Genomic DNA, 12,772 nt, shown 5'->3' with positions numbered 1-12,772 from the left:
GAATTAATCTATAAATTTTATTGATGTCTGGTTTCAAACTCAGTGCCAAATTACAGGCTTCTTTACGTATGTGCAAATCCCAAGAAACTCTTTGGAACGCACTGGAGTCATTCTGGATTTACAGAGGTATACTTAAGATCAAATTTTGGCCTTCAGTCTCAATAATAAGAAAATGATTTACTGCTATATTGTGTATATGTACGTATACCGGCATTAGTAAAGGGGCTGTGATGCTGTAAGCACTTGGCAAATGTTCTGCAAGACAGTACTTGCATTAAAAACAGTAGCTGAAAAACAAAGTATCTTGATTTTTGCTTACTATAGTCCTATCAACAAGCCTTAATTTTTTAACATACTAGTTTAACCCTGGAAAAATACCAGTTTTTGAAAGGAAAGGTGATTTAGTTGCAGAAAAATGAAAAAGCAACTAAAGCTGCAATTAGGTCTTTACTTTTACATTCTTATATCGAAAAATACCATTGGAACTCTATGACAGGCTTTGCAGTTCACAGTCAAGTGCATTTCCAGAGACAGCTTGACAAATGTGGTTTATCATTTGTAAAAGAAAGCTTTCTGAGAGTTAGCAGTAATCCAGTACGTTTTTTTGTGTGAGGATCATATGCAGGAGAGACATGATAGAGATAATTTTGGAATTATGTCAAGATTATATGTTAGTATGACAGGTATCACAGTTCCTAATAGATTGCACAGTACAGAGATAATGAAGAGTGATGCTTTCTGTTCCCAACCCTGCGCTGGGCCTGGTAACTGTGGCAAATCATTCTCTCTTCCTCGATTTCTCTGTAAAAATTATGATAACGATGCGTATTATTTTGTCTTTCATTTTGATATCTAAAATGAATACATAAAAATGAAGTGTTATGAACATGATGGGAAATATAAGGTGGCAAAATAAGCATCTGCATTACAGACAGCTTTATACTGGCAATCTGTAATAAAATTACTGATCCTGCTGTTCTTTCCTATTGAGGGTGTTGCTATTTACTTGTTCACAGGAATGTGGAAGAAAAAAATCTTGCTGTTTCTTATGCTACTGTATCCTTCAGCTTCTCACTCAGAATCTACTGTGATGCTATTCTGCTTTTATTCTTGTCCATTACCGTCCTCATGAGGGACAGCTAAAGCTTTAGTTAATGGAGGATAAGGACAGAAAAGGTCTCTCTGTCTTTCTTTTCTCTATCTCCTCCCTTTCTATCTCTCTGTCTCTCTTTGGCCATTGAAAATGTAGGTCATATTGCATCACCATAAAATGGAACAGTCAGAAAGGTGTTTGAAAAATGCTGACATCCTTAGCCCCGGGTGCATGCCGGTGTCCTTTGTTTACATTGAGAATGGTGTTGTGCCCGAGTAGGAACCAACGTCTCTGCCCAGGTTAGTGGTATGGTACCTAAATTATGAGTCAGATTTTAAGATGACTTTCATCTGCCTGCAGTAATATAAAATTAGACAGATAAAATGCAACCACTCACAATAATGATATACATGAGGAGCTAATTTGTAATCTTTAATCTGCAATAACCATGACTGTGTAGTTTGAATAATATCACATTTAACAGGGGAGCTCAGTAATAAATTTTGCAAATCATGTTAATCGTGTACTCTGCATTGTCTTGATTAGCTGTGCCTTTCTGTCTTGAATAATATCTGTTTATATTATATGTTTGTGCATCCTTTTTAACACTGTTGTCTTACTCTGTGAATGCTTTTAAATGAGCTAATCAAGGTTTCATTTATTTTTAGAAAAATGGAAAATTCTGATGTCCGGTATCTTTTTTGCTTGCTACCAGTCTTTTGTTGCTTGTGTTTCTGATGTAATACAAGTTGTAATTGGTATGAAATGTTCCTATTCCATAAAATACAAAACATAGAACATACCTTTTTCTTCTCTACAAGTGTATACAAATACACTTTTTAAAGAAACATATAAATACAATTTCAACTGTCATTATTTACCTTAGTTTGCTGCAGTAAGCTAATGTGTTTTATAGATTGAGCTTTCGAATGGTGACATAAATCACAGTGGAGGAAGTAGGTACTTTGAAATGGAAGACAAGATACCTGCTTATAGAATATTTTTATTTCTGAAACCAAATACTTTTTAGCCTCTCTGTTCTATGCTTTGTGTGGTTGCTTTTCCACAGTTGAAGTGCAGTATGCAAAGGCTTCTTATGACTTTGTTAATCGTACCACTGAAGAAAACTTCTAAGTTAAAAGAAAAATTGTTGCAAGATAAAACTAAAATAAGTGATGAGTTGCCAAGGGAAATAATGAATGCTAATCTTTTTTTCTGTTGTAATTAGGCAAAGGAAAATGACACTAGTCAAATTTTAGATAGCTCAAGTACACTTTGCTGTGCGCAATTATTTTGCAGTTTTTATCAGTTTAGTGTAAATTGTTCCAAGGGCATTGTTACTTCTCCTTTGACTAAGGTATTAGTTATTAAATAAACTTAAGTAACTAGTATCTTAATTGACCCTTCTCATTATCTACGAAGATACCTATACACGTTTGACACAGTTTTAGAGTAACCGTGCATTATTACTGTGTTTTTGCGCTGGGTATTCTGTTACATTTGTGTTTTTATAAATACAGAGGAAATATTTAAGTACTTGTGCAAAATATTTAATATTTGCATACATACTAATTATGAAGTCTTGAGAGGCTGCAACTTTCTAATTGGTATTTACAGAAGTTTGGTACCTAGTCTCTATTTAAAAGATGTAACTGGTACTTTTTTTGGAATCTGTAAAGATGTAAAGAGTTGCATCTCCTAAGGGATGTAGGAGGACCAGGTATGTAATTGGTAGTGTTTATAGTTCTTTTATCATCTTTGACCCACTGATACTCTGTAATGGGCAGGTCAGGAGCCAACCTCCAGCACAAATGAGATCAACCTCAGAATTGCTCAGTTTTACTCTTGAGCTACTCGCTAGCCATAATGGCAGCCCATAGCCTCGTCCAGGCCATCTCGTGTTCTTTCAACACAGACCTCCCCAGCCCATTTTTCTAAGGGGCAGAATAAGACCTCATTAGGTTATGCCCATAATCATAATATGTCAAAATAAAGCCCAATTTTGCAATGATTATACTTAACATATCTAAATCTTTGTGTACATAAATGTAGATATTGTATTTTATCTCAAATGTTTATATATTTTGTACCTAACAAAGGAGAAAGAGTGCTCCAAAACTCACGTATGTGCTCTGTTACATGTTTCTGACATGCCATCTGAAAAGGAGTTAATGGAGTTTGGATAATTGAGGCATTTGTTTTGATACTTTCAATAGTCAGGGATGCTTTATCACGTACATTTGCATTTCCTGTGTTTATTTTGCAATTGCAATTTTCATGTAAATATATTTCCCCTTAAATGGATAATATTCATTAGTCATCATGACTAATTATGTATGCCTATGTAGATACAGTTTTGGCTGGGACATAGCTTTTGCTCTGCTCGATTGTGGTTTCCTGTATCGCATAGTAGTAAGTAGCAATCGCAACCAGATTTCTTTGATATTTAGTCATATACACTAAGTCTGCTTCATTGGTTTGAAAATGCCTTTTTTTCTTTTTTTTTTTCATTTTCTTGGATTGCCACTTTGACTGTTTTTGTCATCTTTTCATCCTTCAGCCAGCTCTCCCTTTCCCAGTGCACCGAAGTGCCTGCCTTCTGGAGAGTGAGCTCCTCGTGCCTTATTCTCAATCATCTGATCTCTTCCTTACAATACTCTTTGCTGACAGTTGTGGTTGTAATTGACCTGCTGTAAATCCTCAGTAAGAATCATTCCTGGTCTTTGCCACCTATTATCCAGAGAAAGAGCTCTCTTTAAAGAGTCGTTAAGCTGTCACTTTGTTCTTTTGAAATTTACTCTGTTAACTTCCTTCAAACTCGACTCCAGATGTAATCCCTACAGCAAAATTCACAGGTGGTGACATAGTATACTCTGTTCCCTTGTATATAGGAATAAAAATTTTACTGTTCCTTCCTTCACCCTCATCTGATTCATTGTTTGTACTTACCACTTACTTATTGCCCAATTCCTAGATATTTAAGTCTTTGGAAAGCATTTTGTTTTATAGGTAGTTTTTTGTTTTCATTTTTGTGTGAAGCAATGGAATTTGCCTTTTATCCAACTAGTATCATTTAAATCAGGATAAAAGAAAAGGCATTTTGCATGCAGAGCTCCTGTATCCCCTGAAGAAATTAGGGTAGAGATGAAGGAGTGAGTTACCTTCACAGCAGGGAGATGATATGCTTGAAGGGATTGAGGCTCTGAGGCTAAGCACTGAATGATCTGTAAAGAGGATGGTCTGTATGAATTCAGTCTTCATGTCCTAAACAGACAAAGAGGAAAAAAAGACTTTTGCCAAACACTACATTTCCTTTCCCAATGAGCAGCAGCAAGAGTTGAAGAGAAACTTTTAATATTGTATTATTCAATGAGAGTTGTATGCCTAAAAAGGCAATAAAATTTCTGAGAGATCTACTGGCATAGAAATTTGTTAATGATCAGTTACCTCGAGTCCTATTAACCATAAAGCAGAACTATGCAGAGGAGAGGGAGAAATAATGCTGTAGTTGCTGTCAAGTGTTGTCCACTGAAGACAAGATTTTTATTTTATTTCATTGAATAACTAAAATATCATTAAGCTCTGATGTGCTTCCTAGGATCAAGTGCCTCACTGAGCAGGGTAAACCTTAGTAAAGGTTAGAAATAGCAAATATATCTGTAGGTGATCTCAGTCAAAGCAGCGTCAGCTGGTAAATTGCAGTTTGAAAGGAAAAGAGGGTTTTATCCTCGCTGCATAAAAAGAATTTAAAAGCATGCACTCGGTTTGCAGACGGCTTTCCAGAGAAGCAGCAGAAGCCAAGGAAAGCTCCCTTCTGCACCTTCTGTTGGGGCAGAGCCCTCCAGCCTGTGGGGTGGCTTGGATGCCCTCTTGGACTGCATTCCTCTTGTCTGGACTTTAATCCTTGGAGGGGAAAAAAATAGTTCTCTCTGAAGTGTCGTGCGTCCCCAGCACTAGATTGGCTTATTTATAGCTAACTTCATGACTTCTCAGAAGATGAAAAAAAGTTGCTAGTTTAATTTCAAAACACTTACAAAAATCAATTATTTGATCTTCTATATAACCCATGCACGAGGATGGATGAAAATAATTTTTAAGTTTTAACTGGGCTTTGGTTTAGCTTTAACCAATTGGACATTGATTTATGTAACCCAAAGCAAACTGTGCTTAAATTTATGTAAACGGTAAGTTTACAAGCATTAAATGAAAGGATTTAAAAACCCTGAGCTTGCGATGATGGAAGTTCCTCTTGTAGGAAGGGCCTCAGTTCATTTATCTTCCTAATTTTTATTAAACTCTGCATCAGTTATAGAGTAATAGTCACCAATGACTTTTACATGAGGGATCATTTTCAGCTATCTACGTTCTATGACATGGGGGTAAAAATGTCAATGACTGCGTACCAAGAGCTCGTGTTGTTGGAGTCACGCTGTATTCTAGAAAAATCCTGAGCAGAAAACCCAGTGCAGTCGTGTTACCGGCTTGTGATACAGACACAACCTTCTGCTTGGAAATCTGGTCAGTAATCGGCGATGTGAGTGCAGTAACTGGGCTGAAGATTGAGATTTAAACCAATGCATACCTCTCTGGTAATGTCAGGCTGCCATTTAAAGAGCTGCTCTGTACATAAGAGTGTGTAACGGTTCCCTGCTTACCTTTCAGTTTTAACTCCATTGCAGGAACTGTATTTGTAAGAGTTGATAAAATGCTTCATATTAGCTTTTAAATAGATATAATCAGAGTTATGAAACTGAGATAAGGTTTGAAATGCCTCACTGCTGTGCTCCTTTTGTTTTGTTTCAGAATTAATCAGATACAAGTTAGAGAAAGCTTCCAAAATCTGAACAGATGAAGATCAATTGATAAATCAACCCAGCGATTCACCGTAATTTCAAGGTACTGTGACATGCTTACCCACATATTTTCCTTAAGCATAATATTCACGCACTTTAGAAGTGAGAAGCGTGGAGAACAGGATATTAACAGGGCTGCAAAGCAAGTCTGAAGTGTTACCAGATGCAGTGAGGAGACTTTTTAACAAAAAAAAAAAAGTGCAGGTGTTTAATATATGTTTCAGTGGGAAATAAAGCGACCTTACAATCAATCTAAAGGGAGTTCAAGCATGGAGCAGTCAAACCTTAAGATAAAATCAAGTTGTATGACACATTTCAGTCGCTTAGATGAAATGAGCTGGTCAAGGAAGGTTTGGCATACAGGCAATTTAACATTTTAGATTTGTTAATTATATTTTAGAAGGCATAAACTTTTTCTAAATAATTAGTTTTGTCTATTTCAACATTTCTGTGGTACTTTAAGGTATTTGAAGGCTGTTATACTCTGGTATAAATCACAGCCTACCAGCTTTGTCAGTGCCGTTGTCTGACATGTTCAGAAAGTAGAGTTTTATACTAAGGCAAGAACTGTACAGATACCTGACAAAGAGAGAATGATGATGATAAAGTGAAATTTTGGCTAAAAAGCTGGTATTGCAGATGATCAGGTACTGCAAATTCACTGACACAGTATCTGTTTCTTTCTCTGTTTCCCCAGCCTTTATTTCTACTCTATATCATCATATGCATTTCACCATTTTGTGTACTTATTAGAGTGAAAGAAAAGATTTCATTCAGAGTCTTCATTTTTCTTATGCATAGACTTGGAGGATCTAGTCTGTTACAGTCTGACTGATATTTGCTGTGCAAATCATCTTTTAATATATTTTAAAATAGATTGTAGCAGAAAGGGCCATTACAGTTAGCATGGAGCTGGTCTGCAGAATTTATTTAAGTGGCAGAGTTAATCTGAGCTCAAGAAGAGTGAGGAATGTTTGTCATGGTGTGGCTCTTAAACTGCCCTGTTCTCTTGAACAGCTCAGCCAAAACTCCTTTTTTAACCTTCCATATTGCATTTGAAAATTCTTTTTGGAAAGTTTATGTGAAGACAGGTGCTACTTCAGAAGGAGAAATATTATAAAACTGTTACCTGTGGGTACTGTTCGCAAGGTTGTGCAATTTCTGGCACATGGAATTGAAGGGGCATTTAAGTCACATTTGATAAGTAAAGAAGGAAGTGTTTGCAATGTTTCGTTAGATACAATATATTTTATAAGACAGATGCTATAAATTTTATAAGAAGTGGCTATGGCATACATTTATCATTTGGGTCCTAAAATGTTATGTTATTTTAATATCACAATGTAGTCATCGTGAAGTTTAGTTAAACTTGTGGGGGTGTCCATTGCATTCTCATCCCAATGCACAATTCTCAGATTTACTTACATTTATTTGCTTCCACTTCTCTTCAGAAACAGATACTTCAAGTTAATTTTCTAATCCTAACAGTATTATTCTTTTCCCTGGTACACATGGGTTATAGTAAGTATCCACAATAATTTCACTTTCTAGTATTTAAGGCAGATGTATTCCAACGCTTCTGAGCACCTTCATCTCCCTTTGAAGTGTTAGTCATAAATAAAATTAAACACATTGACCTGTTTCCAGGATCTGTGGGAAAAGGATTATAGACTGTTATGGTTTGGTGATTGAGTTTTTATCACATGCTGCTCATGATTATTATCCTGAGGGATCACAGTCCTGTGTATAAAGGGACAAGTTGGTTGATTTCACTGGAGGTGAGAGTGAACTACAGATTACCATAATGCATGTTAGTAATCTATTAATATTTTTCTGTGGCGTGGCTTAAATGAAATGGTCTGTTTTGTTCTGTCTGGGTAGTTCTCTCATCACCTGGACATGCTGATTTATATGAACTTTTTATCTCTTGCCTCCCTGCTTGCCCAATTATATTCCTATACATCTCATACTGGAGACATTTTAAAATGCACGAGACGTGTTCCCAGTTCCACTGCTGTCAACAGGAGCTGACACCAGGGTCAGGATATTGCTTCAGTGTATCAGCTGCTCGAGTTGTCATTTCAGCCTGAATCCCATTTACCAACAAGTCTTCGCTAATAGTATTTGTTCTTAGTTTTTAAGTCCCTCTTGTTCACTTTAGACTTTTTGGCTATAATTAAGTTACTTGATTTCCTTTAGTGCTGTAATGCCCCTCAGATCTTTTCCTCAGTAGACTTTTTTTTATGAATCCCACTATTTTTTTTTCTTCTCAGTACTGATAAAATGACACCCTTGCAGGCTCTCCCTGTCTCCCCCTTCACACTTCTAATTCATGCATCCTTTGCAGTCATTGTGGAAAATCACCAGCAAATCAATCGTATCATTATTCTTCTGTTCGTAAAAGAGTTCAGCTGCAGACTCATCCTTGCTTTTTCATTCCAGATAAGAATTATCGTATCTCAGGTCTTTTATGGTGGTTGTCTCTTAGATTCTAACGACACACCTGACTAAGGTGTTCCCTGTTTGAACAGCTTCCCAGGACCACCTGGCAAAAGAATGAAACCTGCCAGTACAGGTGAAAAAATGCCTGCAGTGTCATGACACAAAATAACCGTCCTCTGGAGTTTTAAGCCGTTGCATGCTGTTTGTAGGCATGCATGTCAGCAGAACATTACCGACCGTGTTTAATATGTCGTTAAATCTGTTTAGAGAGCTTTGAAACTGTGGTTTTCCTTTTTTGTGTGTTTCCTTTCCTCTTCCTGAATTCATTCTTTCTGTCCTTTCACAGGCTGTGATGTGTTTCTTTGTTTGTTTGTTTATGCTTTCTTCACCCCCATTATTTGGCTCTCTTCTCTGCATTATCTGCTGCTTTCTGTTTTCCTGCCTCACATTTCCTTCTCCACTTCCTCTGTCCCTGAGCTTAACTTACTCCTCCATGTTTGTTTTGTGTTTTTTTTTTTCCTCTCAGCTCTTTGATGAATGAGAGTTGGATATATGTTCTCACTCACACACACAAGCAGTGTGTGGTTGTTTGACCACAATCTCAGTCCCAGTGCTGCTCCTTGTGCCGTTTTGCTTTCTTAGTTAAACCCCTTAAATTGTAGCGTTTCTGGAAAACTTTGTCCTGTTAAAGGAGCATGATTAAAGGAGCTATTCTTGACCAGATTCATCCCTCTTGACTCTGGGTGCCTAATAGAGGACCCTAATTCAGGTGCAGGGTCATCCTTGTCTTGCATGGTCTATGGGAAGAGAAGGGCTTCTTCAAAAACTTTTTGGGACCAGGAGGGACCAAGCTGATCTCAAAAGCATCCCTGGCTCTCCAGTGATTGCCAAGGGAACTTTGAATGACCACATTCCTTACCTGGGTATCTCAGATTCACAACAGTCACCTCTTTACAGTTTACAACTTGTACGTGTGTTTTGAATTCTGTCCTTCTTCTAACATGATGGATTTTCAGGGGTTTACCCCTAAAATCATCAATGCATCCATGTATAGCACTACGGAAACAATATAATTGAACTTGTGTGCCTACATAAAAAGACATATTCAGCATAGTGGGCTTGTGGAAAAGAATATTCTCTCCACCTCCAGTCCTTTTAAAATGAGTTTTTCATCTGTCCCTAGTCCTGCTCTCTGACTAATCGGTCTTGTGCACTGAACTGATGAACCGATCTTTCTGCTGCCACTTTCCTCCCTCTGCTGGAATACTGATGCATTCACGACACAGTGCAAAAAAAAAATCACTACAGGAAGAAAGTTTACTAAAGGACAGCCAGAGGCCCAGGCTGCAGAATTAGATCTTGAGTGGGTATGTGTAGGAAAAATAAGTTGTGAAAGAAGGAGGGGAATAAAACACAACAACAGGTTTGAAAGAGGAAAAAAAAAATCTTTGAAATAAAGGTAGCGTATGCTTTACCTCTTTGGCTGGCACTTTTAAAGCAAGAGGCACTTCTGAGTAACTTGATGAGTATCAACGTTAGAAACTGAAAAGTTGATAATCTATTAGCTTGTTAAAGTACTTAGCTAATCAAAAGTAATTTTGCCAAATCAAGCCATTTTTTTTTTGTGTATTTTGACATACATACGTCAGTAATGATTAAAGAAAAGTATCATGATGTAGAGCATTAATTAGATATATCACGGTAAAATCTGTTGCTATTAAAAGGCAGGTGTTGGTGTTCTATGGCTCTGTATGGACACCCATCACTATTCGCCTTAGGATCAATGTAAAATTCATAATAATGGAGGATTTTTTTGTAAATTTGAGGAACTAAGTTTGAAAGAAATCGGTAATAAATTTTTGTTTTCCTGTCTGGTTTCGACACCATAAAATTAGTTTAGGTTCTGCTCAGAAATTCAAGGTTGCTTAGCACCTGACCGACATTTCCCACTGATGTTTTTATCTTTCATTATAAGTACCTATTTATATTTTTAAGTATATTCTTTGATAATTAATAAAGGAATAGTGTCCTTCATTCATCATTTATCTCTCAACTCTGGCCCCATAAGCACCTCCTGCTCATGCTCAGACCTAAGATGAGGAAAGATTCCACTCTTTTGGGAAACTTCAGTTAGGAACAGGTGTAACCAACGGATCAGGACCCAGCTCAAGAGATCCATAGCCTTTGTTAGTCCTGCTACAACTGCCTGCAACAGAAGTTGCTGTCTTTATCTAAATCTTACAGAGTTTGAATTTTTTAAGGAGGTAGGTTTGGGGTGAGCGGGAGGGGAGAAGAGTCTCCCTCGCTGTTCTGGAGCAGATGTGCGGTTTTACAAGATGCGTTCCGCGCGCGACAGAAATTATCGCTTGGGCGGACCACTGAAACTGTCCCTGTAATTACAGCCTATCCCAGCCCCTGCGCTGACCGCCCGACGTGCTTGTGCGTGTACAGATCCTTTATACGCACAAACGAGGGAAGGCACATCTCCAGCGGGTCGTAGTGCCGCGCTCCCAGGGTTGTGTTTCACCGAGCATAGCGAAGCCTGGGCTGAGCGTGCACGCACACCTCCGCAGGGCTGCGGCGGGGCCGTGCAAACCATTTTGGTTACTGTTTGCATTTCGGCTGCTTGGTTTTGCGAATACCACGTAGGTGACTGACGGGCGACCCCCGGCGCTGCCGGCTTTGGTCCCACGCCGTCGAGATTTATTTTCTGGGGGTGCCGCAGGTTTGGGCCGCGGCGGGCAGGTGGGTGGTGGCCGAGCACCAGAAAGGGGGCCGGGAGAGGGTCGCTCGTACTAATTAACAAAAATCTAAAGAATCCATTTATTAAATAACTTGATCTTCGCAAAACCTCACAACTTCGTTAGCGACGGTTTGCTGGCCGGCAGAGCGTGTTCCCCAAATCCTGGTCGGTTTTAGTGCCCGACCAGGGGGGCAGTTAAGAAGAGAGGCGGGTGGGTCAGCGAGGCTGCGGGCGGGACCCGCGGCCCCCAGCCCCTGCCCTAACGGCGGCTGGAGGCCGGCGGCCGCCCCGAGCCGTGCCGGTGCCGCCGCCCCGGTGGCCGGGCCCTTAAGGAGGCTCCGCGTTTTAAGGAGGCCCCGGCGGGGCGGGGCGGGGCGGGCGATCCCGGCACAGCCCAGCCCAAGCCGGCCCCGTGCAGCGCGGGGGGGGCGGGCTCGTGACGCGGCCGTTGTTTTCTGTAGGGTCGCCCCATGGAGCCGGGGGGCGCCCGGCGGGCGGCGTAGCCCGGCCCCCCGCCGCTCTTGAGGCAGCGCCGCCGGCCCGCAGGCGCCTCACCTGGGCGGCGGAGAGGAGGCAGCGCCCCGCGCAGCATGGGCACCCGGCTCCGGGCCCCCGGGCCGCCGCACAGGTGAGTCCGAGCCCCGCGGGGGGGGGAGGGGTGTGTGTATGTGTGTGTGTGTGGGGGGGGGCAGCGGGTTTTGGGGCGGAACCGCGGGATTTGGGACTTGGGGGGGGGGGGGGGGGTGTTGGAGGGGACACACGAACCCCGCGGCGCCACCTTAAGCGCGGCGCCACCTTAAGCGCCCGCCGCCTTGTCTCGGTGCATTGTAGCAGCGGAAAGAATGTCGGCGCGGGCCGCGGGTGACGTCAGAAGGGAGCAGCGCACAGCGGCGGCGGCGGCGGCCAGGCAGCGGCAGCGGCAGCCCCGGGCCCGGCCCCGGCCCCGGCCCCGGCCCGGCGAGGGAGGCGCGGGCGGAGGAGGCGGGAGCGGAGCCGGCCCCGCCGCCACCGCAGCGGCAATGGCGGCCGTCGGGGAGCGCAGGTCCCTGCCCAGCCCCGAGGCGATGCTGGGGCAGCCCTGGAGCCACTGGGTCGACGCCGCTAAACTGCACGGGAACGACGGTGAGAGCCCCGCGGGGGGCTGCCCCTGCCCGGCCCCGTGCCCCCAGCCCACCCCCGTGTCCCCCGAGCCCGCCCTCTCTTCCCTTCCCCTCTCCCCTCCCCTCCCACCGGGGCTGCGGGCAGCCCCAGCACCGCAGAGCGGGGTCCCCCACACCACCGGGGCCCCCCAACGGCATCGGGTCCCCCAGCAACGTTCCCCCAGTGCCGTCCCCTTCCCCTCGTCTAGCCCCGGGGACGCCACTTGTCACCGGGTCCTGTGCTCCAGGACCCCACCGCGGCACCCCGCCTGCCTTCATCCCCGTCCCGGGGGGCTGCGGGGGTCCCACCGTGCGGTGTCAGCGCGGGCGCTGAGCTCTGGGGGTTTTCTGCTTGCAGGGGCGGCGTTAGAAGAAAGTTTCAAGGAATACGGGAAAAATCGAGAAGCGATGCGGCTCTGCCGAGAAGGTGAGTGCGGGGTGTTCCTGACCGAAAGTGCCCAGAGAAGTTTTCCTGCTCGCAACTCCTGAGCAGAGGACACGC

General features: G+C 42.4%; 1 protein-coding gene across 3 annotated transcripts in view; it reads left to right on the top strand.

The window, feature by feature from the left end:
* ATXN7 (ataxin 7) overlaps positions 1-12,772 on the top strand; it is an 81,726-nt gene that overhangs the window by 11,240 nt on the left and 57,714 nt on the right. For 2 of the 3 annotated variants that reach the window (XM_035546725.2, XM_035546724.2), the window contains 4 exons: positions 5,897-5,989; positions 11,593-11,759; positions 11,963-12,253; positions 12,629-12,697. In XM_035546725.2, coding sequence (XP_035402618.1) covers positions 11,974-12,253; positions 12,629-12,697 — 349 coding nt within the window. In that variant the 5' untranslated portion in view covers positions 5,897-5,989; positions 11,593-11,759; positions 11,963-11,973. Of the gene's footprint in view, positions 1-5,896; positions 5,990-11,592; positions 11,760-11,962; positions 12,254-12,628; positions 12,698-12,772 lie in introns of those variants that run through there. The other variant, XM_035546726.2, reaches the window with a different exon arrangement.

The sequence above is a fragment of the Cygnus atratus genome, chromosome 10, assembly GCF_013377495.2.
Source record: "Cygnus atratus isolate AKBS03 ecotype Queensland, Australia chromosome 10, CAtr_DNAZoo_HiC_assembly, whole genome shotgun sequence".
Classification (NCBI taxonomy): Eukaryota; Metazoa; Chordata; class Aves; order Anseriformes; family Anatidae; genus Cygnus; species Cygnus atratus.
Note: the sequence above shows the minus strand (reverse complement) of the source record. Positions and strands in the feature narration are given on the sequence as shown.